Raw genomic sequence first — 25,493 nt, forward strand, 5'->3', positions numbered from 1 at the left:
CTTCCTCCAGGGGGGTTATGTCTTTTTTTCTGTGAAAATACAAACAAATACACGAAAGATACAAAATATACAAATAAAAAACGTTAAAAGAAGAAATCCTTATCCGCCCCATGTTCTGGATCCAGGCCACTGATCCTTCAGTGCATCACCGAAACATGTCCTTGAGATTCATTAAAAGTGAAAACCAAGCCTCTGAAGCTGATTCCTTCACTCCTTGGACTCAAGCAGTCGACAGCCCCAAGTGCACAATGTACTAAACACGGAAAGAGAGGGAGTTGAGAGGCTGTTGTCTGATGTTTCATCATCCAAAGTTGTCTTTTTCTCCTGAACTCTACCTTTTACTGTGTGGTAGGTGCACCAGGCTACGTGTTAGCATAACAAGTCAAATCATAATGTGCTAAAACTTACAAGAAAAAGAAGAAGAATCAAAAAGCAAATGAAAAAACTTTCTGGAGCCCAATTCTAAGATCTAATATTCAGTGTGCATGCACCTAAGCAAGTGCCCTGGCTATAGAAGTAATGCCAATGTGGTATTAGCCATTTCAACACCTATGACATAATGTGTCTGGGCTTTACTCTGAGTCATTTCTCAACAAGGCGAGGAGACGCTGATGCCCAAAACAAAATCACCATTGTCATAATCCCTGGGGCACAGGCCTGAGGCTCTGGGATGGAGAGGGAGCGAGGGAGGAGAGAGAAGAGGAAGAAAAGGGAGAAGGCATCTGTGTTTTTGGTGCTGTCATAGAAAAATGCTGTGAGAAATACAGTGAGTGAGCCAGAGGGAGAGGTGGGTACAGAGAAAAGGGGGTTTTCCTCCTTGTCAACGACCTCACTGTAGTTGATTCATCGCTGGTCAGCTGTGAGCATCACTGGGTATAAATGTAGGCCAGGAGAGCAGTGTGTGTTTGTCTGCACCACGTCCACAGATCTAAAGTACTGTTTTACCATACAATGCCAGTTTGCTGTCAAAAGGGACACACACACACACACACACACACACACACACACACACACACACACACACACACACACACACACACACACACACACACACACTGCATCAGATGACCCTCCCTCCATGTTTGTATGGAACGCACAGTCATTAGCCACACACAGGAATACACACAATATTCAACAATCCCCAATTTATGCTGTAGTACAGTAATGTTAATGCTGAAGGAAGTATATTACTATGCAAAATAAAAATAATTATGAACCCCTTGCACAACTTCAAAAGTGACAACACAATTACAAAAGAAACACGATGAAATGAAAAGCCACAACACACCCAAGACAGCCACAACACAATAACACAATAGGATTGGGTTTGCAGTTGTGTTGTCACTTTTGTGTTTTTCGTTAATATGTGTGTGAGACGTCCAGGCCAGCGTGCACACACTGAATGTTACAACATGTCTGGAGTTTGCATCCTGGTGTCTGTTTGCATTTCCTCCTACAGTCCAACGACCTGTAGTTCACACAGCTTTGTGTCGCTGTGAATCTAAATGTGTTTAGCTGCCAGTTTTAACCCTGCAAAGACATATTAGACTCACTCATCAAAAATAAACATGCACCCCCCTCCGTATTATTTGTTACAGACACTTCACAAGAAGAAATGGAATAAAATTGGAGAATTATTGTTTATACAAAGATAGAGATCAGAGATTGGCTTCCTGCAGATAAGAGGGGTGATCAAGACAAATCCTGCAACATGAGTGTTACCTAACCCATGTCAGGTAACAGAGGAGATTATCTGTCAGGGTGAGACAGGAAAAGAGGAGAGCCCGTTCAACACTCCCCTTTCCACTTTAAAGAAACTATGCTATCTCTGACTGCATCTGTTTGGAGAGAGTGGGCTCTTTAGCCTCGAGGCTGCGCTCTGAAGGTTCATCTGAAGTTACAGGGTTATTACCTTTCCATCAAGGATAAACCTGCAGCGTATGTCCCAGCACCTTTTGTTGCTTCCTCTCAGCTATTGGACGACCTGCTGCCACAGTAATTATCCTGACCATTGTGGAGCATGACGAACTGGGACAGCCACTCAAATCCAAACCTCTCACACAGAACCACAGTACTGAGGGCTCAGTGTAAAATGCCTATAGACGATGAGACATAAAACTACACACTTTTTATGTGTTTTTGGAGAAACTCAGATTCTGTGTCTGGACCTTGGCCTTCTAAATGTTAAACAGAGTAATTCAGTGGAATCACAAAGATTTGTGTGTGTGTGATGGAGAGACAGACAGAGAGAGGCTAGATAAAAACACAGTTATCTGTACAACAGTACCCTCTGTTGGATACATAGGAAAATTAAAACTCACAATGTACACAATGACTAACACAATACAACTATGGACTACTTGCAATAACTCAGCTATAATAATAATATTATTAATAATAATAGAAACAATAATGTAAACCAGGCTACAAAGTGCTTTACAAAATACATGGGCATAAAAAAAATGAGCACAATAAGACTAAACTAAAATAAGGAAGAACATAAAGAGAATGTTTAAAACAAACCAGGGTATAAATGCCGACGAGCTGAGAGTGGATGAGTTGTTGGTCATATCATAAAAATGCAAAAGTGAGTTCCCTGACCGGGAATCGAACCCGGGCCGCGGCGGTGAGAGCGCCGAATCCTAACCACTAGACCACCAGGGACTGTTGCAGCCCGATAACACTCAACTCAACAACTAGGTTGATGGTTACTCAGTTTACTCGTGTTGATGAAGCGATGATTCTCCATTAACGCGAGAATCCTGAGCTCCGCCGCTTCCCGCTGCTGCACCTCAGCATGACCGATCCTTCAGACCTGGAGGGAACGCAACGACACAACCAACCGGTGACGTGTAAAGCACGAGGTTACACTGCCCCCTGTCGGCCGGTGAACGCTGGTAACGCCCCTTAACTAAAGTGAAACGCCTGAAGTAAAAACTAGAACGATAGAAACTAACATCGTTTGACCAAAAGAAAAATCAAACACGCGATCAAACGCGTGTGACACTCACATGAAATCCAGTACATGGTACAAATTGACTGTGGTTACAGTTCAACGGGAAACGTGCAACTGTTTCTTCACCGGCATTTCACGAAGCCGCCCCTGCTGGGTCCTCGCGCGGGGCCTTCGTCAACGTGGGTGACGCGAAAATGCGAAGTTGTTTTGAAGCTGTGTGTATTCAGCAGAACGGGGACATGGTCGTTGAATTGAAGAGGAAAAAAGAAGGAAGTTTGAGAATAACGGAGGAACGTGAGTTACCATGATGCCCGGGGACAGTCAGTCTAAAACTGTGGCCATAGCTGCGGACGCGACGGTGGGAAACTGTCAGAACTGCTCCGTTCTGAACCAGGTCAGATCATCTTACTCTCAAACGTGTAGCAGTCACCTGTTCTGTCCCTGGAGGCGGAACACAAACACATCCCCGTGGTTGTGGATGTGTTTGTGTTTGTTTCTCCGCTGCACTGAACGTGTCGGTTGTGACCAACGTCCCTGTTTGTTTTTGTTGTGTCTCGTCCCATCACACGTTGCAGAGCCTGACCGAGTACGTGTCCTCCTTCCTGGCACTGAAGCAGAAGATAACTGTCTCAGAGTGAGTATCTTCAAAAACACAGAGGAAGTATTACTTTGTTAAGATGATAAGTTGGACACGAGGGTTAGTTCGACGTATAAATATCATTTGTTTATCTTCAGTGATAAAGGCTATTTTGGCAGAGTCTGGGCCATGTACTTACTTTCTATGGAAAAGTACCCTACTATAACAATCTGAGTTAAGTGACTCGACAGGATGACCAGAGCTTTAACTTTACATCAGTGTGATTTGATTTTAACTCTTTTTGTTGAACAGGTAAACAATGTACAGATACGAGGTAGATCAATAATGTGTCACACCTTCTCTCTGTGCTGCGACAGTGCAACACAGTGCTTCAGCATTATATTGATACATATATTGATCCTTTGCAATATTGCTATTGATAATTATTGACCTTGTTTTATTGCCCAGCCCTATTGTATTTGTTGTGGTTGTCTGTTGACAGGTTCAAAAGTCAGGAAGATAAAATGAAGTTTCTTCAGTTAAATTAACTGATGAGTGTTTGTGTTTTCATGTTAAATGAGTGAAAGGAAATGTTTAACAAAAGAAATAGAGTTTTAAAAAAAGTAAACTCATAGTACTAAGCTATTTAAATAATCTCTCAGCATCGCCCCCATATGTCTTGAGCATCAGTGTAAATGAAAAGTGTTGTGCTGCATTGAAAGCCTGGACTCATCCAACAGTATGAATGCACACATACTGTACATGTGAGGACACAACTGAATTATGAAGCTGCACACAATCTGTGGTATGTTCTATTATGTCTCATTCAACTTCACTCACACATTCTTAACATGTTTTTTATGCAGTGACTCTATCAGACTTCAACAGCAGCTGGAGGAGCTACAGATCAGATTGGTTACACTGGAGAAAAAGACTGTTGATTATGAATCTATGCAAGCTGAGCTGGAAGAAAAGAAGGTATGTCATTTCTCTGTAAAACCCCACTAAAGGAATGGCAAGAATATATTTGTCTGGACAAATTTCACTTCTCCTAAATATTCATTTTTTTATTCCCAGTCGATCTAATATACATACCGTTCATTTTTTAAGTGCGCTCTGACGGCCTATGGACAGCTTTCTGAAGAGATGGAAAAACTGAAGCATGAAAACAGCAAGACAGTAGCAGAGTAAGAGATGGGGCCAGTTTTTACCATAACAGAGCAGATCGTGGTTATGTCTTTCTTTTAAAATGATTACTATCACATTTTGTATCTTTCAGGAACAAGAAGCTTGAAGAGCAGCTAAAGCATGAGAAAGGTACTTTGCTGTCACATCCTGTCACTTAAATCCAGCAAAGACTTGCACAGTTTGTAAATTCACCTTTTGGTTTATAATTTCTTTAAACTGAAATGTGCTGCTTTGTCCTTTTAACTTGTAGAACTGACCGAAACACAGTCCCTTGAGAATGCACAGCTGAAGAGGGAAAAGGCAGAAGTAGAGAATGATCTATTAAAAACACAGGTAAGCATTAAAATTCTTTTGACCAGGTTCAATCATATGACTGTAATGTATTCTCATTACTGACCCTGAATACTAAACTGAAACTTCATAATCTCTGCAATTTTTGTCTTTTCACCTCGTCAGATGTCTTTGAAGAAATCTCAGGCACAAGAAGATCAAGTTGAAAAGCTAACAGAGGAGAATATCAAGATAACAAGCATGTGAGAACTTATAATAAAGATGTGTTTCTTATATTTAAATGAGATATACAATAATTTCAGGTCATTTTCTTCTTCACTCTTCTTTTAAATATTAGTTAATATATTCCTAATTATAAACAGATTAAGAAAAATCTTTCAATGTCATTTTTTTTTCTTCAACAGAAAGGGCAACCTTGAAAATAACATCAGAGTGCTTGAAGGTTGGTATAAAAAAATATGTGTCACACAATTCAAATCATATTGTTTTCATAAGGGTTTCTTGAATTTTAGGGATAAAAAGACAATTCCTGTTTGGTGGTATGGCTGTTCGTATATATTTATACATGTATATGTTCTTATTTCAGACTCAGTTTTCAAACAGAATCATCAGATATCCGAACTGACCAAAAAGAAGATCCTGCTGGAGAGAAACATTAATGATCTTCAGGTGCAGTGATGATCTTTGGACCTCATACTAATGGGAACATTATTTGTAATGATATTGAACTGACCCTTTCTTTATGTATTTCAATTAAATTGTAGGCGAGACTGTTGAAACTTGAAAGAGAAAGGATTAAAGGTAAAAAAAAAGGATAATACAATTCATGCATTCACACGTTTCTGTAACAAAGTATACGTCAAATATTTCATTTGTTTAACATCAGAATTATTTCTCTACAGACTATAGGAGCACATCAACTCAAGCAAGTCCCCAACAGGAGCATAAAGTCGACAAAGGTGAGCTTTTGGATTCATTTATTATTTATCACAGAGCTAACCACATGCAGTGAGCCTGAAGGCAGATTGTCATTTTCACTTTTGCGTTATGTGAATGTTTGTGTGTTTTCCAGAAAAAGTCCTGATGCTGCTCGAGAATTTGTGGGCATGTGTGGAACCTCAACAGCAGCACACACACAATCAGTTGCACTTAACTGGTGACACATCATTAAGTAAGTCGGCTATGCTGTAGTTTTTAATTGGCAACGGTGACTTCTGAGGTTTTTTTTGTAGAATGCTTTTAATCCTTTCCCTTTTTTTATTGTAATTTCAGAGTCCTGCTTCAACTCCAAGCAGGTTGGACCCTCAACTCCACAACGCAGACTGAACTCTCATCGGAGTTTCATGTCTCAGTCCACCTCTGACAACGACGTAGGATCTAACTGTCACACGATGCAAACGAAAACCTCCTACGCACAGTTAAAAACTTCTCCTCATGCCCAGAAAACCATCAAGCACCAAGTGTCTCCTCAGCGCTCAGGTGGCAAGAAGCAAAGAGACTCTCCTAAAAAGAGCAAGCGATTATCCAAGGAAAATAAAACTGAGGAGTCGTTGTCGGACATAGGAAGCTCTGGAGTTTCTGTTGAGGAGATCCTGGAGATGTTTAAACCGATGACTGCCTGCATATCACCATTATCAGACTCGGTGAGGATTTGGTTCATATTTCATGTGAATGTTTTATTGTTGATTTAGTCAATGCTTTGCTTTCCCTATCAATGTCCATAAAATGATTTTATATACAATGCAAGGACTCTTTAAATCACAATAACTGAATCAATAATTAATGGAGATATAACACAAAGATATAATACAAACTAAAACAGCACTCAGTAGAGCGCATACCTCCACCAAGATCAAAACAAGTCCTGGATCCACCCCTTAATCCATGTCCAGACAAAAATGAGTTGTTAATGGCATCGCAATCTTGCTAACAAATTAACAAACAAGCATTGGTGGACACAATCTCCATGGTGAAGGTCATTGACTTTCCAAAAAGTTTCTGTCAGCTCATAGTTCCAATCACGTTTTTGGTTTTTTTAAAGAATTAAAAACTTAAGTGGGCGCACATTATGGCAATCAATCTGAAATTAATTTATGGTCCATTGAGAAACATATTCCCAAGAAAAAGTGATTCATTTCATTAACAATCCTTGAATTTACTTGCTTAAAAAAAGTAGATATTTAACTTTTTTCTAGTCATTTTAGTCGAGCACTGGTCTTGTTAATTTTGTCATCCACATGCCATCGTGGACATGAGTCATGACATTGCATCCTTGTTTTCTTTCAGGATAAAGAGATGGAGTCTATGGAGACGGATGACGGAGAAAGGGGAAACCATCCCAGAACCTCTGAGGACCCCGCCCCTCTACAACAAGAAGCGTCCATACTCACAACTTCAGTGTCCGACCACCGTCCAAACCTTTGTGCACCTCCAGTAGAAGAGAATGGGGATTTGCCAGTTGTCACAGAACCTGAAGTGGAACACATTTCTGATGAAAATGACTCTAAAGATTTGGGGCAGTTGAACAGTGTCACTGAAATGAAGGAGAAAATCAGTATGGATGGTGAAGAAATGGATCTTCTAAAAGACGAGCAGACTGAGCAGGAGGCAGCAACAGTGCAAACACAGTCAACGTTGTCATCTTCTGTTTCTGCCACATCACATAATACAGTTCTGTTGGAGTTTGTCTCGTCAGCAAGTGAAAGTCAACAACCATCCTGCAGCAGAAGTCCCTGTCACAATTTTACCACTGACATCACTGAAACTGAAAGTGTTCCAGAAAAGGCAAAGGAAGATCGGTCAGAGACTGTCACAGTGATGGATGTAGATGTAGACGTTAGTGATAGTCCCGGGGACAAAACAGTCGCTGCTGATGCTGGAAAGTCACCCAGAGGAAATGATTGCACAGCAGCTCCAGGAGATTCACAGCAAGGTGCTTCCTCAACATTCACAGACTTTGTGAAGGACACTGAGGTTTCATACACGGATGATCTCTTAGAGGTTGAACAAAATCATGAGGACTCTTGTTTTTTGACTCAGAGCCGTGAGGTGGCCTCTGTCGTAAAGACCCAGGAGATTAAATCTGCACCCGAAGATGATAACATTTGTACGTCAGGCAGGAGTGACAGCTTCAGTAGTGTCTCAAATGAGAAAGTTAAAGAGAAGCTTGAAAACAATGGATCCATCAAACATATTGAGGTAGAACATAGTAATGATGAACAAACAACCGAAAGAGTTGATGAAATTCTTCATTCTTTCACTCAATCACCTCAGATATGTTCACGGTTAAAGATGGAAGATGCAGACGAGGTTCAAACCGGCCAGAATTCTGACATAGTTAATGTTGAAACTCCAGAAGAGAACTTTGAAATAGAGACATTGAACAAAGAAATAACGTCCGATCATGATTATTCCCTTTCTGTGTCCGAAGAGACGTTGACTGTAGACTGTGAGTCTTTAAAGGAAAATAGACATTCTCTGTGCAGGCAGTTGAGTCCTACATGTCTGATACCCACTGTTAAACTGCAGGTTTTGAACACTCACTCAAACATAGGAAAGTTGAGTGTGGATGTTGAGCACGTTTCAGCAAACAACAAAGCTGTTCCCGATTCAGAGGAGCAAGGTGTGATTGAAACTGCTGTCGTCAAAGACGCCCCTCAGGACAGAATCATCACAAGGAGCACTACCTCGTTAATTCAGAGCGCAGCTGCCACGAAAAGGCAGAATAAAGTTTTGGAGCCTTGTTCAAGAGCGCTTGAAAAACAAAGTCACCCGGCAGCAGCTATATCTACAGCTGCACATCAACCACAGCAATGCTTAGGCGAAGTTCGCTCTGAGATGGGCCCCCCACTTCCTCCTCTCCTCACCCCTCTGAGCACACCCCCAAAAACAGGTAAATCAATCAGTCCCCGGCAGGCTATTGGGAAACTCTTATTTCCCTCACCCATGGATAGGCTGGCTTCTCCTACCACTCCTGTCCTGAGACACAGGACACCTAACAGTCGCCATCTCAGGTCTTCAACCTCGAACAGTCCGCTCCCTTCAAATGGAGTCCCTTCATCGCCGCTTCAGTTCGGCTCTGCCACGCCAAAACACGCCGTGCCGGTCCCGGGTCGCCTGCCCGTGACAGCCATGAACTCATCCCCTTCCTCCTCCAGTCCGTCTCAGGAAAACTCCATGAGAATTCTCGACACAATGTATCCAGAGATGTCCGCCCGCGCCAGAACTCTGAGCATCCTCAGAGGGAACGTTAGTCTTAGCAGGTGCTCATCGGAAAACGGGACGTTACCCACGACATCTGACGGTCAGATGTCCGGCTTCAAGACCATCAACTCCACCTCGACGGCCTTCACCAAGACTGAGATGAGAGGAGAAAAAAGACAGGCCACCAGTTTGCTTGAGCCCAAAAACAGTAAATGTTGCAGGCTTGACAGCCACTCTCCCACCTCCAGTCTTATGCAGGTGCCCTCCTGCTCATCAAACAGTGGAGAAGAAACCACCTCACCCCAGAGTTTGAAGCTTGAACAGCTCAAAAATCCACCTCAGTCCATGGACAGTGAAGAAACTGCAGAGCAAAATCCATATGATGCTTTAAAGAAAATTGAAAAACAGTGTTTTGATGTATTGCCTGTGATCCAGAGCCATATCCACGTTGGTAACCTCCCCAAAAAACCTGTCTTGAGGGATGAAGAAAAAGAGCTCATCTCTGAGATTTGCCACAGCAGCTTGGTGAGTGTGCTGGTTTATCGAGCTCATGTATGAACTCTGGCATATTCATAACAAAGAAGGAACTTAAGGATGTAAATAACAAAACTACTTTCTAAATATCCAAAGTCTTTATTTTAGTTTTCATAGTGTGGATCATTTTATATTCACGTGCAGGGCAGTTTCCCAGATTCAGTATCCAAGTAGGACCAAGAGGAGCTATTAGGCAAAAACAAGTTATTATTGTTCCAATGCTCTTTTTTGCTAAATATTTGGGGTGAAATGGTATTCATATTTGTACCAAAAGTTTTAGTATGGGCTTTTTGGGTCAGCATGCTTGTACCAAACAAATGCTGCCACTGCACATGGAGAACACAATTTGAACCTGCACATGCAAACCCAGCTCCTCATGGCATTTATGCAGCCTCTAGCTATGGAGTTAGGCCAAAGAGATAACAAGATCTATAAGGGATTTTATAGCAGTGGATATGAGACCATACTTTTTTGTTGAGAACACAAATTTAAAATACGTGCTGAAAGTAATCAAGCCCTGAAAGCTTCTCATTTGAAGTCAGTTAAAATTATGGCACAGATATTTATTTTTACATTTTATATTTGTTTGGAAGAATATTTATTTTGATTTACTTTCTGTAAATGTACTGTTGCAGCAGGTTACAAGACTAAGGATGACAGCAATCATCTGTCTCGTTAAAAAAGAGGCAGTTTAATGTTTTCGCTGAACCTAAAACATAACAAACACTGACTGAGGTATGCAACCAACCGTGATTTTTGTGTATCATTACAGCCCTACTGAATATTTTCTCCCTATTGACAGAATCGGCTCATCAGTTCTTCGCATATATAGGTTTTCACAGCCTTTGTATAAAGGCAGTAGCATGTGAACGTAGCCACAGTGGTTCATTAAAACAAGTTAGAGTTCATGTGTACCTCCTTGTAAATCAAAGTATACGTTAAAACAAATAATTGCTATTAGCTTTTACTTCGTGTAAAATAAATGTGCATGTCCTCTGTCTTTTCAGCTCAAGGCGGATGATATGATTTCAGCCATTCTGCACAAACTAAAAACTGAGAAGAGGGACCTCAGCACAAACTACATGCAGGCTCTCTGTAGAGTCTACACAGGCATCTGTAGACAGAAGAGAGACTGGGAGATGGCCCACATCCTGGCGTACAGCATTCTCACAGAAGGTTAGCAATCACTCTGTTTTTACCCAACTTTGTTGCACCCACCCAGCTGTTTACAAAGTGTTTTCCACCTGAAAGTATAAGATTATGGGCTTTGTTGAGTTTTTCTTTTTATATCTTCTTCACTGCAGATTTCCCAGATTCTGCCAAGCTGATTTTGTTCATGGTGACAACATGGCCCAGTCTTCTCTCACACAGCAGCTGTTTGTGCCAGGCCATACACACTGTCACCAAACTGAAAGCACAAGAAGAGATTCTCAGTTCACTTTCAGCATTTCTCGGCTGGGAGAAGGTATTTGAAATTTTAGATACTTTCACGGGGTGTTTGCTTGAAGCATTTCCAACCTGTGTGACCTTAGTTTGGAGTTAATTGTCTTCGTCACACCCTCTTTTCTTGCTCATTGTTTGCATCTTTGTGCTCACATGAAGCAGAGTGGACCCTCAGAGACCTAATCTCCCTGTTTCTCTGTAGAATCCTCCTTGTGAAATCGACGAGCTGATCTCCAGAGTGCTGTCTGATATCCGTTCAGGGTCAGATGGGTCTTTCACCAAACACAGTCGGTTCGGCTGGGACCTGGGGACTCAGGCATGGGAACATGTCTTCACACTGCACCTCCTCTGTACTCACAAAAAGTGGAAGTGGACCTATGAAAATGTATTAGGGTAAGTTGTTTTTCTCTGATGGTAAGCTACAGATCTTAATGATATAATTGAAGTCAAAATTGTCGTCCAAAGCAAATAATATAATGATGCAATTTTTCAAAGAATGCAACCTAATCTGCTAATTCTGCTTTGACAGTAAAGAGTTGTGGCCATTAATGAACACATGGGTCACACAGCCCAGAGATCAACAAGCACCCATTTCAGATCTGTCTGTCGCCACTGTGCTCCGACTCATAGGTTAGTTGTTTTTAATTTACTGGGGTATACATCATTATCTGAGTTGATGAGTAATTTGATGATCACTAGTGAATTTAATTGTCTTTTTTTGATTATTTAAACAGGATGCATCTGCCAGCTGGGAATGAAAGAGAAGTGTGTGTCCTCTGTGGTAACTGTCGCCAATGTCATCAACACGTTTGGTCGACATGGACAGAATGAAGGTATGGCAAACGAGGAGGGGCTGTGTGAATCAATGGGCTGCACATAGCTCTATAATGGAATACGATTTTACCCATTAAAAACATTTAAATTATAATGTGGTTGTAAGTGTTGATATTTTGGTGGTGGCCACAAACAAATCAATGTAAGGACACTGAGAAGAGTCAAAATTGGCGTGCGTCCCAAACCCCCTCAGAATGTGGTCTGATTGTTTGGATCGCAGGATGCATTTGGATGCATTCATACCTGTACTTAAAGGTGACCACTTGTGATCTAATCTCTCAGGGTGAATGTTAAAAGCAGTTCTGAGTGGGGTCATGATATTTCTTTTTCACATGTCATTACACAGAAACTTGCCTGAGTGCATTTAAGCTGGTTCTAGTGTTCATTTTTCACTCAGCCATGTTAAAGAGCACTAGCATGTTGGTATCTCTCAGAAATGTTTCCAAGTAAACAAAAAAAGCCTGTATGATGTTTTATTCATCCTGATGTGAGGAAGCAGCCAACCAGCAGATTAATTCCCATGTCTTCTATCTGCAGGTGTGCCTTGGGAGGTCCAGCTAGCAGCAGTGTACTGCATGTACGAACTGTCGCCCAGCAACCCAAAACAAGCCCTGGACGCCCTTGCAGAGTGGAGAGGAGAGACGACTCAGAGCGTCCCCCCTGCTGTCACTAGCTACATTAACCAGTTAGCCTCCATCTGCCGACAAGTCAAGAGCTGAAGGGGACACATGTCAGAGAAAGTAATGTGGACATGCATGTCTATAGACGGGAGAATGAAGACGCCACCATACATCTCTCTATTCATATAACCTCCCTGACTGGCTGCCTGTGATCGAGGTGTTTGGATACATGAACAGTCACATCTTATATTGAAAAGGCTTCCTAAACATGTTCTGTTTCTGTCTTTTATGAACACTTAGTAACTGCTCCAACTTTGTAGTAAATGTTTCCTCAATTTTTAATGACACACATAGAATTTGGTTTTCAAGTTTTTTTTTAGCTGTCCACAACCTGTTCCATATAACTTCCTCCCTGTCTACTATTCTCAGGTAATGCTCTGAAAATATTGTAAAATGTGTACATTTGTATTCTGACTCAACTGGGTGCTGCTGTAAATCTTTCTTCATCCATTGTTTTGTAAATATAATGTGCTTTGTAGTAATGAAAGTAAGATGGTAAACATTTTGTACAGTTAAAAGATTCAGAGCTTATTTAAGTCTTTTTTTTTTTTCAAATAAAAAATTTCCATTTATTGAAACAAACCAATTGTTCTGCTGCACTCTCTCTTCACTTGGCTCTGTCTAATCTGTCAGCTTTGTGAGGAATGTGGATTTATACATTTTATCACTGCTGGAAATAAAACAAACTGCTGTTCATTTGACTTTAAGGCACATAGCATTTAAAAAAACATTTGATAAATGATCCAGGCAAATGACTAATCTCTGTCAATGGGTCAAACCACCACTTTCATGGGCTTGCCTTCAAAATAAAAGCCTACTGTGGAACGTAGAGTTTGAAGAATTAAAACAAACGTGCTATTTTATTGACAAAACGTGCAAAATGAGGACTAACCTTAATTACATTGGCCCCTTTGAAACAAATACAATACAATATAAAATGAAATATTGAAGGCAAATATAAACAGCTAAAAAAACGATAGGAAATCATTAACAGCATTAGGGCTTCGATACAGAAAGAAAACAGTGTTACAAAATAGTAAAACCCAGATAAAATTGAAACTAAAATGAAATTATTAAAATAGACCCTTATATCAGAATTAGGAGAAAGCAAGCAAATAAAATGTGTCAAAGAGAGATTTGAAAGAGGATTTGGAGTAATAACATCATTACTACAAAATTATTAATCCCTCTGCAGATACATAATTATTAGCTGTTTTGTCTTTAGTGAGTTTTTTGTGATATTCTAGAAAATAAAAAGGAATTAAATTCTTCACTTCCGGTTTGTTCGCCCTGCGCACGTGTGACTTGACGCAGCTCGCGCTCCTGAGGGGTGTGTCCCAGCAGATTTAAATCCCCTGCACATGCGCACTGGCTGATCCGTGCTGCTGCCTGCGCCATATTGGCTCACTTACATGGGGAGTGGAGTTGGACAAGCTGCCCGAAATAAAAACCCTACAACCAGGCTCCGGACATGAAGCACACCGAGGGTAACAAGTAAAGCAACGCGGCGGTAGGATTCATCTCTTTACTCGGGTGCTTAGCGCTTCATTTGCCGAACAGCTCGCATTTCAAACCCCGCGAAGAGGTTCTTCGGCCAACTCGAGTCCGATGGATCCCAGGACCGCTTGGATCCAGCCGGAGCAGAAGGGACCTGCCAACTCCCTGTGGATGCACATTTGGGAAACCTCTCAGGGATTTGGAGCCAACTCCGACCTCGACAACCACCTCCACCACCAGCGCAACTTCGCGGCTCAGAATTCAAACTCCGCGGACTCGAACGGCGAGTATTGCAAAAATGTAGCCCCGCTGCCGCCGGCGGTTGTGTTCGGGAAACTGCCGAAGCGAGGCGGCGGCGGAGACGGCAGCAGGGGAAGCGTCCGGAGGAAGGGCTCGCTGTCGCCGTCCTCGTCCTCGCTGGACTCGGAGGCCGAGAGCTCGTCGCCCTCCGGCTCTTCTCTGCGGATCGACAATTTGAACGTGGCGGAGGAGGCCAGCCGGTTCCTGCACTACGGCGAGCACGAGTTGAACGAGAACAATCTCCGGCGGCAGTGTCCCCCTCCGCCTTTCCACACCGCTCAGCAGCAGCACCACTGTCGCAGCATGCAACAGCCGGGCGGCCACACCCCCACCGGGATGAAGAATCAGCACGGGAACAAGCACCACCACTTCCAGGCGCATTCATCCGGCCGCAGGAGGCACCTGAACCGGGCCAACACTTTCCACGGCATCAACCCGCTGCTGTGCTACGGACACTATGTAGACTCGTCCTGTAGCCTGTGGAAAACCAGGCGCTACAGCCCGGGCGTTAATGGGTAAGGGCATGAGGTTGATTCCTTCGAGTCACGGACGGGTTCACAACATGAGGTGTCGGGACCTCATGTGGTACTTGACAGGATTCCACCAGGTCACCAATCACAATGAGAAGTGGGGAATCAATTCACACTGTTGCATCAGCTGTTTATAAAATATGCATTTTTATAAATGTTCCAACTAAACTGCATTTATTTGACCCAATTTATAACCTTGAACTTGAAGTTTAGTATTTTATAAAGTACCTCACATCAAGTATTTGATGCATAAACATATTTTGACATGTTTTTTCCCCACATATAGCATTGTGTAGGCCTCATCCTTGTATTTGCTACCTGAATTCCCAATTGCATCCAGCAGATTGATATCCGTAGTTACACCGTGCTCACTCCTTTATCAGTCCATGGTCCAAGATGTCCCTTGTTTCCTCCTTACAGTCTGCATGAAGAGATCATGGACTTCTTCAACTTCATGTCTCCACGACCGGAGGAGGAGGCCATGAGAAGAGATGTGGTGAACAGGATAGAAAGTGTCATCAAGGACTTGTGGCCCACAGCGCGGGTGAGTAACGGGAGGGTTCATCATGTGCCTGTGCAGAGGTTTGGAGAGGGCACCCCTAGCTGTGTATGGGAGCTGTACTTTCAAGTACTAAAAAGGACATTTTTATGCCTTTCCTTTTCTTTTCTTTTGTTACCCTCCTAGCGGGTTATGTTCGACATGAGTAAAAATCTCAACTTGCTCTCTTGCAAATCTTGCATATTGCACAAATGAATTTTTTTTTTATGTTGCACGTTGTTCCCAAGGAATTTTACCCCAGAATGGTGCAGTATTATTGTCTAGACTGTCCAAATAAAGAAGAAATTGGCCTGTTCACCCAGGTGTCATGTCTCCATTACTGTGGATCTGAGCCCACAGCCAACATAAACCTGCATCTACTGCAGAGTCATTTGATGCCGACTGTATCCGTTCCCATTGTAAAATATATAGCCAGGTGTTTGTGGGTTTTCTGACCAGTGGAAAAGGGGGCTTTACTGCGTAAGACTCTCACCTGTCTGACTTTACATGAGAAGTACCACCATGATCATTTCTTGAGACCATTTCATTCTGCACCTCTTATCCCTGTTCACTACCATTTTTACCACATGCTCCTTATAATCCTGCATCATGTAGTGACTGCAAAATCCCCTGTCAAATCGATACAGGGCTGAAGTTAATGTTGGCATTTTCAGGAGAACTTGACTTCATAACTTTTCTTTGTAATGCTACTTATTGGTGCAGAAGTGAAGTAGGCCTTTCAGATTTTCCAAAGCAGATAAAAGTTTGCAAACATGACTTTAGAGGAGTGATGCAAAAACATCGGAATCCAGATTTCGACAATTAAATTAGGAGTTTATTGTTTCAGGTCGTCTTTGTGCATGTTGTAAGGTCAGAGACGTGATGATTCAGCTCTGGTGATGTGAGGCTGAGGTAAGTGGGGTGCTGTAATGGACAGCTTTATGTTGAGATATATAATCTGTTTAATGACACGCTTGCTCAGATTTATATACATGGGGGAGACAGAATGTGAATTACCACCTCTCTGACACACTGTCTCAACCATAAATGTCCTCTTTTGGATTGCTTCAGTTTCTGTATGTCAGCCCTGCAATGCCCCGGCGACCTGTCTGGGGTGTACCCCACCTTGAGCCCGATGGCTTTGAGACCCTTGAAGGGATAGTTCACCGAAAAATGAAACCTAAAGAAATAGTTCACCCTGGAATGAAAATTCACTCTTCTACTCACCACTATGTAGATGGAGGAGGGGTAAAATGTTTGCGTCCACAGAACACTTTAGAAGTCTCAGTGGTAAACAGTGTTGCAGCCGAATACTTCCCCGCTCCTTGGGCAAATGGAACATCCCACCTGAGACAGTACCAAGTCACTCAGTGTATAGGGGCTTAAAATTGGCTGGAATATCAAACCACATAATCACTAACAGCTGCTGCAGGATGCATAGCAATGAGGAAATGTATTGTAATTCTCATTCTGGTCTCATCAATCTTGTTTGTAAGAGATGTGGACTTGGTGAGGAACTGACTCTGAGGAGCTTTTCTGTACGGGTTAGCTGCTCTGACCTCTCGGGTAATCCATCCCGACCACAGACATTGAGAATAGTTTACAGAAGAAGGTCATTTTCTCAGACAGTTTCATAAAGCAGATAAAAACTACTTGTAGCGTCTTTAAAGTTTAAGTGGTAGCCTATAGATAATGGATGAATTGTTTCAGGTTGTTTAAAAAATCTACATCCATACCAGTAGTTTGAAAATGCAGTTTTTTTTCCAAAGATCTCTGTCCACAAGAGAATTTTGGCTCCCTATCAGTTTTTAATCCTTGTCCACACTGACGCATCAAGCTCCTTTATCGGGATTTTTCATGTGCTGGTTGTGTCATTATGCAACATTGGACTTCAATACATTGTTTAATATCTCATATTGTCTTTGTTTATTGCTTTTGTTAAATACTTTACAGAGCTGTTATGCGCTCAGTGAATCAATGTTATTTTCTTATTCAGCCAGTCTGTCTGAAGGTTTACTGCACTCGCGTATATTGTTTTGGCCACGCCATAGGCAGTCAACGGCACTGGTTTACTCTACACGTCCAAACACAGTTGGCCGGATATGATCATTACTCATGTCACTTGCGTTCCCAAAGTAACATTCAGAATAATTTTCCATTTTATGTTGCCAGCAGAATGTTAGTGTGCTTTATAATAAATAGCATTTTTTTAACGTTTACCATTATAAACATTTTGAGATAATCCTGGCCAGTGAAATCCCACTGGGCCACAATGTGGATAAAACTTTTTTTCTTTCCCCTAAAGACCATTTAGTATCACTCTTCCAAGCTCTAGCCCTACAAATACTAGATGTTTTTACAGTGGGCTCTGATCCCTGACCAGAACATAACATTGAGACAGGAGAGTGGACACACACCTTGTTCGACAGAGATCAGTGTCATGTTTTGACCTAATTTTTAACTTTTCAACAACTCATTCACTCTTCGCCAAACTATGATCTACATTGGCAGTGTCAATTTTCTGTTAATATTTTCCCAATGTAGTACCTCCTGTAGCCATCTGCAGGATTTGATCTGTAGTTCATAATTTCTTTTTGACAACCATTTATGAAGTTGGTAGAGCAGAGTTAGCTGAGCAGACTGAATTCACTGTCAAGAAGGCTTGACCTGCATTTGACGTGCAGTACATTAATCACAAGTGACTTCTGTTTTTAAACAAATGTGAATTTAATGATGTAAATACACGTCTGTTTATAACAGACTTGGTTAGCACAAGAGCGTCACCCACTCCCATAGGCCATTTTGTTTAGGTCAAGTGAATGAAGCCAAAAAAAAGATACAGATATGCACAAATATTACAAAGCAATTACAAAAAAAACACAAAAGAGCCGTTGAGTTGTGTTAAGCTAAGAGTGCAATTTCTTTAGAAATACCATGCTTCTTTTAAAAACTCAAATATTGAGCAATATGAACCTGATTTGTTCAATAGGCAGAGCTGCTTTAATGACATTTCGTCATCTGATCTTTTATGGTAAAATAAATTCAGAGCAGTGAATCAAACTTTGAAATGTTTCAATAAAATGTGTCACATTTTAAACCAGACGTGTGTTAATTTGTCTTGTATTCTGCAGGTGGAGATTTTTGGCAGCTTCAGCACAGGGCTTTATCTTCCAACAAGGTAAAGGGTTTTTTTTTAAAAAAATTTCTGCATGGTCTGACCTTACATGGACTTCTTTTAAAATGTCAACATGCTAGTTTTAAGAAAGTGGAAGAGCTATATTTGGTTTGGGTATGTTCACTTTAGTCAGAGCTTCAGTAACTATCAGTGTTCTGTGAAGCAGCTTTAGAAATAGTTTATCAGTCAAGCAGTAATTACAGCAATTTTAGAGCAGGGGAATGAGAAAGAAAACAGCTGTTTAGTCCATTGGGGGATTTATCATCACACTCGTGTATTCACTTAACACTCACACATTAATTTGAGGCAAGTCCTATGATCACTATTTTAATTATGAATTATGACTGGGTCTGTAAAACGACCACAGGAAGAACTGCTATTTTTTAAAATCAATTCATCAACTGTGTTTTTCATAATTGTTAAATGTTAGAGCATTTCATTGTCCATTAAAAGTTGAACATTTTGTTCAATTAAAGTGAAAGAGAGTCTTCTTCAGTGCAGTTATATTCACCAAAACTTCTCTTTTTATCCTGTTGTTCATCTAAAGTCTTAATCTGTCAAACTGGCACATTGTGCACAACCTCAGAGTGTACGAAACAGGTTTATGCATATTTCAATTAGTCTTCATTTGTTTTGCTTAGATAGAGCAGGGCCAAATGTTATGTTTTTGGTGACCTGCACATCACTATGCACTTTGAATACTTTGGGGAAGATAAAAATGTATTTTGAGTGTGAAGTACTTTGTGGTTTTATTCTCAGTGACATTGACCTGGTGGTGTTTGGAAAGTGGGATCATCCTCCGCTGCAGGAACTGGAACAAGCTCTGAAGAAACACAATGTATCTGGCCAATATCCCATCAAGGTGCTTGACAAAGCTACAGTAAGTCACTATCTTACTTACAATGCAATGTCATTGTAGTTTTAGTTGGGGTCTGTTAAACTGTTAACGGTTACAGCTAGCTAAACATTATAACCTGACTTTATGTCTGTCCCCAGGTGCCAATCATCAAGCTTACTGACCATGAGACAGAGGTGAAAGTGGACATCAGCTTCAACGTAGAAACTGCTGTGAAAGCAGCACAGTTCATCAAAAGCTACCTGAAGGTAATTATTTTAATTCTAGACAATTTCCAAACAAATTCTGCCGCTGTCTTTCGGTTTGTATCTCATGTATGCGTTTGTTTTGTTTTGTAGAAGTACACTGTTCTGCCACCACTGATCTTCGTCTTGAAGCAGTTCCTTCTGCAGAGGGATCTGAATGAAGTCTTCACTGGAGGCATCAGCTCGTACAGCCTTATCCTAATGGCCATCAGTTTCCTGCAGGTACATATGCTCAGTTTGCATGCTTAAGAGTCAGCTTGGTAGTGTGGGAGTACAATAATATTTAATTATTTTCAGTCTATTCAAAACACTACCAATTGTGTAATCCGCCTCATTCAAGTTTTCATAGACATTATTCATTTCCCAAATTCATAATTTCAAAGTGTTTATGTTAATGCAATCTAATGTAAAACTCAATAATTGCGTTAACTAGTTTGCATAGTAATAAACAAAATATTGCTTGATATTAGTTTAATATATTTCCTTCTGTATTGTGCATCATGAAACCATCTCAAACTGGCTGGATGTTGTTTACAAAGTGTGGGTAATGATTTCTCCTCGCCCTGTTGATCAGTTACATCCGAGGATCGACACGCGTCGTGCCAACATCAACCTTGGCATCCTGCTGATCGAGTTCTTTGAGCTGTACGGCCGCGATTTCAACTACATCAAAACAGGCATCCGGGTGAAGAACGGCGGGGCCTACCTGTCCAAGGAGGAAATGTTGAAATCCATGGGCAACGGAAACAGGCCATCCATGCTCTGCATAGAGGATCCAATACAGCCAGGTCAGACTGGGGTCTGAAGGGATGAATAAATGGAGGGTGATCTGCAAAATGAGGCTGAATGAAAAGGAAAACAATAAGGGGCAAATGTCTCACTTATATTTTAAGCAGTTTAAACTGTGGTTTTAAAGTGTGAGTTGAGTTTCTATTTGTGTGTAAAAAAACAAACAAAAAAAAAAAAACTGATTGGAAATGGTAAAAATTAAAAAAGTTTAATATACAAAGCTTTACAAATATGACACTTGCAATCTTAACTTAAAATGTCCCATCAAGTAACAGTTAATGGTTAACAAGAATTTAAACTAACCGAGCTTAAAGGTAGGTTTATTTTGTTTGAATCCTGCTCACAACAGCATTGGAGTTTTATTATTTAATTTTACTCTTATTTCATTGTTTTATTCTTCACAGGCAACGACGTTGGAAGGAGTTCCTATGGCGTCCTTCAGGTGAAGCAGGTGTTTGACTTTGCCTACATGGTGCTGAGTCATGGAGTTTCTCCTCTCGCTCGTGCTTACCCCAACAAAGAGTATGACAGGTTGGATGATTTTATTTTTAATTTATAGTTCTTCATTTTGCACTAGTTTTGTATTAATCCTGATGGCATTAAGGGCTTTACCTCTCTGTGTTGCAGTACTTTAGGACGCATTATCAAAGTCAGCCCAGAGGTGTTGGTCTACAGGGACTGGACGATCAAGAAGTGGGGAGCTAAGCAGTACGCCAAGCTGGAAAACCATGGTAACCCTGCAACAATCTTGGGTTTACATTTACTTTCTTGAACATTTGGACTGGACTCAAATAAAAATGCATTGTTATTGTCTCGTGGCAACGATTCAACCTTTGTCTCAACAGTAGCATTCTGTTCGATCCTAGATGTAGAGACCTGTGAGCAGGACCTTGCCAGGCTGATGCTGGTTTCTTTGGAGGATCAGAGGGACAGTTCCTCCCCCCTCAGTGCTGACTCCCCCTCACCTTCTCCAGTCTTCCTCCCCAGCCCTCAGCACCATTCGTCTTCGTCTTCAGCATGCTCACTGTCCTCCTCCTCTGGAAGTGACATAGTAAGTCCAAGAGATGTTTTGACCATTCAAACATTTACTAGATCAGTGGTTTATGATTAGTGTGGACATAGTCTGGAACCACTTCCTTTTGTTTTCCTGCAATTACCAACGTCATTGTCAGAATAACATGATCATAGCAACTATGATTCCCCCAGCCACAACTGGTCAGTTCAACTTTTTCTCTGCCTGTGCAGTTTTGTTAATCTGTTTCTCTTTCCAGGAATCTGATTCACCCCCAAGCAGCAACGCTGCAATCCAACTCCATCCCCTCACCCTGTCCTCACTCCATCCAGTAATCCAGATGACCACTGACCTGAGGGCCACACACCCAGCAGGCTTTACCCATGCCACGCCCCAGGTTGGTTTATTGTTTATTTATTTCACTGTGCAGGTAGAGTCCAACCAAATTATTGGTTTGCCAATATTATCGAGTGACATTGGGCTCTCAGAATCAAGAGTATCGGCCAGAACATAATCTCTTTTATGGACATTAAATTTCAGGGACTTTTCTTCCAACGTTAAATTAAGTAAACTCTGCTTGAGTGAAGAAACCCCCTCCTCTCTTATGGTTTTAACTGTAAACCAGCACAATGACCAACATAAACCACAATGTTCTTCTGAACAGACGTGTTACAAATGCTTGCAAAAAGGTATTTTTACTTTGAAATGTAAAACGGTAAACTGCTTAGCAGTTCCTAATTGGTATTTGCCTCCAAAAATCCAACTGTCAGTCTGACTCAACTCACAGGTGACCAAGCAAAATGAACAATGCTGCTTGGAATTTCAGCCTGAAATAATCAGTTAGATGATGTGAGTGTGTAAAAACGTATTTTTCTCCAGGTCCAGATGTCCCTCCCTGAAAGTCTAACTATCCCTACCCTCTCCGATTGCCAGTTCTACCAAGAGAATCTGCCTTCGATCAGCGTTGTGCACCGGCACGCGTCACAAGCTGCACAGGTCTCCCAGCATGTCAACTCCACAAGCCCTCACCCCAGCCCCCTCCACCGGCTCCACCACCCTCTGGTCGGAGGGCAGCAGAGCCATACTTACACTATGAGATCCAATTCCCATGGCTCCATCGAGCCGCACAAATTCAGCTTCAAGCACAACCAAGGTGGAAGCCTGAGGAGCCAAAACCACTCTCAAGGCAACTTCAGCCCCCAGCAGCGGTTTGTTCCCCAGGGTCACAACACGACACCGTGCTTCAGGAACCAGCAGCAGCAGTACAACAGAAACATCTGGCGGCGCAGGAAGAGGGAAGATCTTCCTGCTCTCAACCAAAGTAGATGAAATACTTCGAAGGTGCAGGATGTGACATGGCTCTCATTAGGCCTCTCTCAGCCCATCATGAATCTTTGAGTTGAGAAGCCATGAATGATTCATGAGGCCTATTTTGATGTTGTCAGTAACTCTCAAAAATGCACCAACCTCATGCTGGAATTCCCAAGTTAAAGCAAGTTTTCTTCCATGGTGTTAAACGACCGATCTCTGCTCACACTGAGTGATGCTTACAGGGCTCTTTCAGGTGAAGGCTGACTGTAAAATGCTTACCTGTGGTCATTTTGTCACTGTGGTCTGATGGTAGTCAGAGCCCTTCCTCTAAATTTGATGCACACCAGCACAGATGTTTTGAACAAGGACTTACTGTTTCCCAGACAGCCTCCATGCAACCTGAACATCTCCTGAGCATTTGTGCCATAGTACTGAACTGGTTCATCAAACCTGATCTCTCTAGAAGGTTTTGCACCTTTTTGATGGATGATTTGGGCTCATTTCGTCTCCTGAATGGAACCCCCTATTAGCACGCTCTAGATTCAGAGCTCTTATGGCTTTGACTATCATCTGTGAATTGTTCTCTGGACTGAAGCGAAGCACTACCTTTCTACCTATGCAGCGCAACGCTGACTTGATGTTTTTCGGTGTGACGGCACAAAACCGGACCTTGTCTCAAGTGCTTAAACTGTGATGACTTGTTTGAATGTACTAAGTGTTTCTTTTTTGTGTGTGTTGGTCATTATCTTATGTTCTTGTTTTTGTCACAAAGGGATTTTTTTTTTTGTTCACGTTGGCACTATGATGTTTTTGTACTGTAAACATTGCCACCTTATTTTAAGTTTGTTTGCATTTATATGCAATAATAACTTGCTTTTTATTTAATTTATTTCACATTTTAGTTTTAATTTAGGGGTTCTCCCCCACTATACATTTGCTTATTTTGATTCTAGACTACATCGATCTGTGCAATAGATGGAATTAAGGGCCTTGAAGGAATGTGTGAGTGTGTGCGTGCGTGTGTGTACAGCTTTCTAGCAGAAGGGGGAGCTGTGGTATAACATGAGAAATGTGCCAAAAAATCCCATGATGCCAACATTTTATTCATGTTTAATTTACCATTGCATTATTATCACTTGAACTTTAGACAACTGCCTGTCCAAATGTTTCCCACCACCATTTCTCATTTTAAACACTTTTTTTCATTTTGATTGCATTTCCTCTCAAATAGACCGTAGACTGTGCTGAGGAAATATACCTTCAGCAGTGTTCACTCATGCCATTTTAAAAAATTTAGGTTTCAAAAACAGTTGGTGCTACTTATTACCAGCAAAATGCTTGTTTTCTGCCTTATATCTCCTTTGATTCTGCCTTCGTAAAAATGACCAAATTTGCCCCCCGGCTGTAGTCACAGCTTTCTATCCTTGTCTCTACATGCACTGTCAGGGTTTATTTGGCTTTTGTTTTTTAGATGCAGCTTCTAGGTGAGTGCTCCAGGAGCAGACTCTGCAGTCAGTGATTGCTAGCATTAGCATCATGTCACATCTTTTTTTTTAAATTTCAAACCGGTTGTGTATAAGGTCCTTACATGTCAGCGGGTTTCTTCTCCGTATTTAAAATCTATCTCTAAAAACAAGGTTTAAAGCTACTTAATTTACACAGCAAATCCATACAAGGACTTGAGCTTGGGATGGCACCGATTCACCTTTAACCAGGGTTTCGGTAAAGCCATTAACAAAAGCCAAACTTTGGAGTCATGTGGTTTAAAAGTCTAAATATTATATTGTAACACCCTGGGAACCAAACTTATGGATTCAACATGATACTGCTAGCATTATGCCCTTAGTATTTCAGTGTGGCTTTTCAACAAGCCGTCTTAAAGGGTAAATCAATGGGTCATTGCATCTCTTTTGCCACAAACCAAATCCCCAGCTCATATCTGTGTAACTAAGAATCTGTAATTGACTGACATATATAGATGTATACCTTGTTTTTTTATGTAAGTTTTTCTATTTTTTTAATAAACATTTTAAAACTCCATTTCCAGTTCAGCGTGTTTGATTTGTTACGTTTTGTAGAAAAATATTTAAAATTGTATTACTGTTTCACTCTCTGCATCAGGTTTATACAGTGCTACATGTGGTTAAAGTCATGTTCAAAATACAGATGCATACTGAGCACGTCCACTCATCTGGTGTCTTGTGATTCCTCCTGCTTTCTCATGGGGGCAGTGTTGGATCATTGTTCTGCCTAACGCCATTCAATTCATTACCTTTCATACTGTCAGCAGGGCTCAGGCAAGTGGAACATGAAGGAGGAGGAAACTTAAAGAAAATCTCTCCTCAGGGTTTAATCACTGTCATTTTATTCCCTATTAAATCCAAAGGTAAAAAGTTGTCCTCATGCTGAAGACCCCTTTTACTCTGACTCAAACGAGCTGACTAAGACGCAAGGAAACGATCCTGCCTCAGTGTCACTCCCACTTCTGGCTCTGATTTCATTGAAGATTAAATAGCACTGATACTTTGGCACAG

The 25,493-nt window shown here is 41.4% G+C and overlaps 2 protein-coding genes and 1 non-coding gene across 6 annotated transcripts; 2 read left to right on the forward strand and 1 right to left on the reverse strand.

Moving 5' to 3' along the window:
* Positions 1–2,592: 2,592 nt before the first annotated feature.
* On the reverse strand, positions 2,593–2,664 carry trnae-cuc (transfer RNA glutamic acid (anticodon CUC)). The gene has a single exon. It is a non-coding gene; the product is annotated as a tRNA-Glu (tRNA).
* Positions 2,665–2,923: 259 nt separating this feature from the next.
* On the forward strand, positions 2,924–13,288 carry ice1 (KIAA0947-like (H. sapiens)). Its single transcript, XM_020091430.2, has 20 exons — positions 2,924–3,350; positions 3,532–3,590; positions 4,400–4,511; positions 4,644–4,720; positions 4,813–4,850; positions 4,972–5,054; positions 5,178–5,254; positions 5,417–5,454; positions 5,599–5,681; positions 5,777–5,813; positions 5,915–5,971; positions 6,085–6,183; positions 6,285–6,655; positions 7,299–9,740; positions 10,757–10,925; positions 11,054–11,214; positions 11,395–11,585; positions 11,722–11,822; positions 11,927–12,025; positions 12,564–13,288. The coding sequence occupies exons 1-20, from the start codon at positions 3,261–3,263 to the stop codon at positions 12,743–12,745; spliced, it is 4,566 nt and encodes a 1,521-aa protein (XP_019946989.2). The 5' UTR covers positions 2,924–3,260; the 3' UTR covers positions 12,746–13,288.
* Positions 13,289–13,556: 268 nt separating this feature from the next.
* On the forward strand, positions 13,557–24,999 carry LOC109632200 (terminal nucleotidyltransferase 4B-like). 4 transcript variants are annotated; one of them, XM_020091371.2, is made up of 12 exons: positions 13,557–15,018; positions 15,454–15,577; positions 18,703–18,749; positions 19,506–19,626; positions 19,743–19,850; positions 19,941–20,069; positions 20,422–20,635; positions 21,041–21,167; positions 21,264–21,367; positions 21,482–21,687; positions 21,908–22,045; positions 22,528–24,999. In XM_020091371.2, exons 1-12 carry the CDS (start codon positions 14,315–14,317, stop codon positions 22,975–22,977), a joined length of 2,472 nt encoding a protein of 823 aa, XP_019946930.2. In that variant the 5' UTR covers positions 13,557–14,314; the 3' UTR covers positions 22,978–24,999. The 4 variants fall into 4 exon arrangements, with proteins under 4 accessions (XP_019946930.2, XP_019946932.2, XP_019946931.2 ...); XM_020091373.2 differs by having other exon boundaries at positions 22,582–24,999; XM_020091372.2 differs by having other exon boundaries at positions 21,503–21,687.
* The last annotated feature ends 494 nt before the right edge of the window (positions 25,000–25,493 follow it).

This window comes from Paralichthys olivaceus, chromosome 13 (assembly GCF_024713975.1).
Source record: "Paralichthys olivaceus isolate ysfri-2021 chromosome 13, ASM2471397v2, whole genome shotgun sequence".
NCBI classification, from domain to species: domain Eukaryota; kingdom Metazoa; phylum Chordata; class Actinopteri; order Pleuronectiformes; family Paralichthyidae; genus Paralichthys; species Paralichthys olivaceus.

Coding starts and splice junctions, on each gene's coding strand:
- LOC109632200 (XM_020091371.2), top strand. CDS start 14,315: ATGGATCCCAGGACCGCTTGGATCCAGCCGGAGCAGAAGGGACCTGCC. Junction 19,627..19,742: donor AGGTGCTTGACAAAGCTACA/GTAAGTCACTAT, acceptor GTCTGTCCCCAG/GTGCCAATCATCAAGCTTAC. Junction 21,368..21,481: donor CGCCAAGCTGGAAAACCATG/GTAACCCTGCAA, acceptor TTGTCTCAACAG/TAGCATTCTGTTCGATCCTA.
- ice1 (XM_020091430.2), top strand. CDS start 3,261: ATGATGCCCGGGGACAGTCAGTCTAAAACTGTGGCCATAGCTGCGGAC. Junction 4,512..4,643: donor CTGAGCTGGAAGAAAAGAAG/GTATGTCATTTC, acceptor TCATTTTTTAAG/TGCGCTCTGACGGCCTATGG. Junction 5,682..5,776: donor GAAACATTAATGATCTTCAG/GTGCAGTGATGA, acceptor ATTAAATTGTAG/GCGAGACTGTTGAAACTTGA.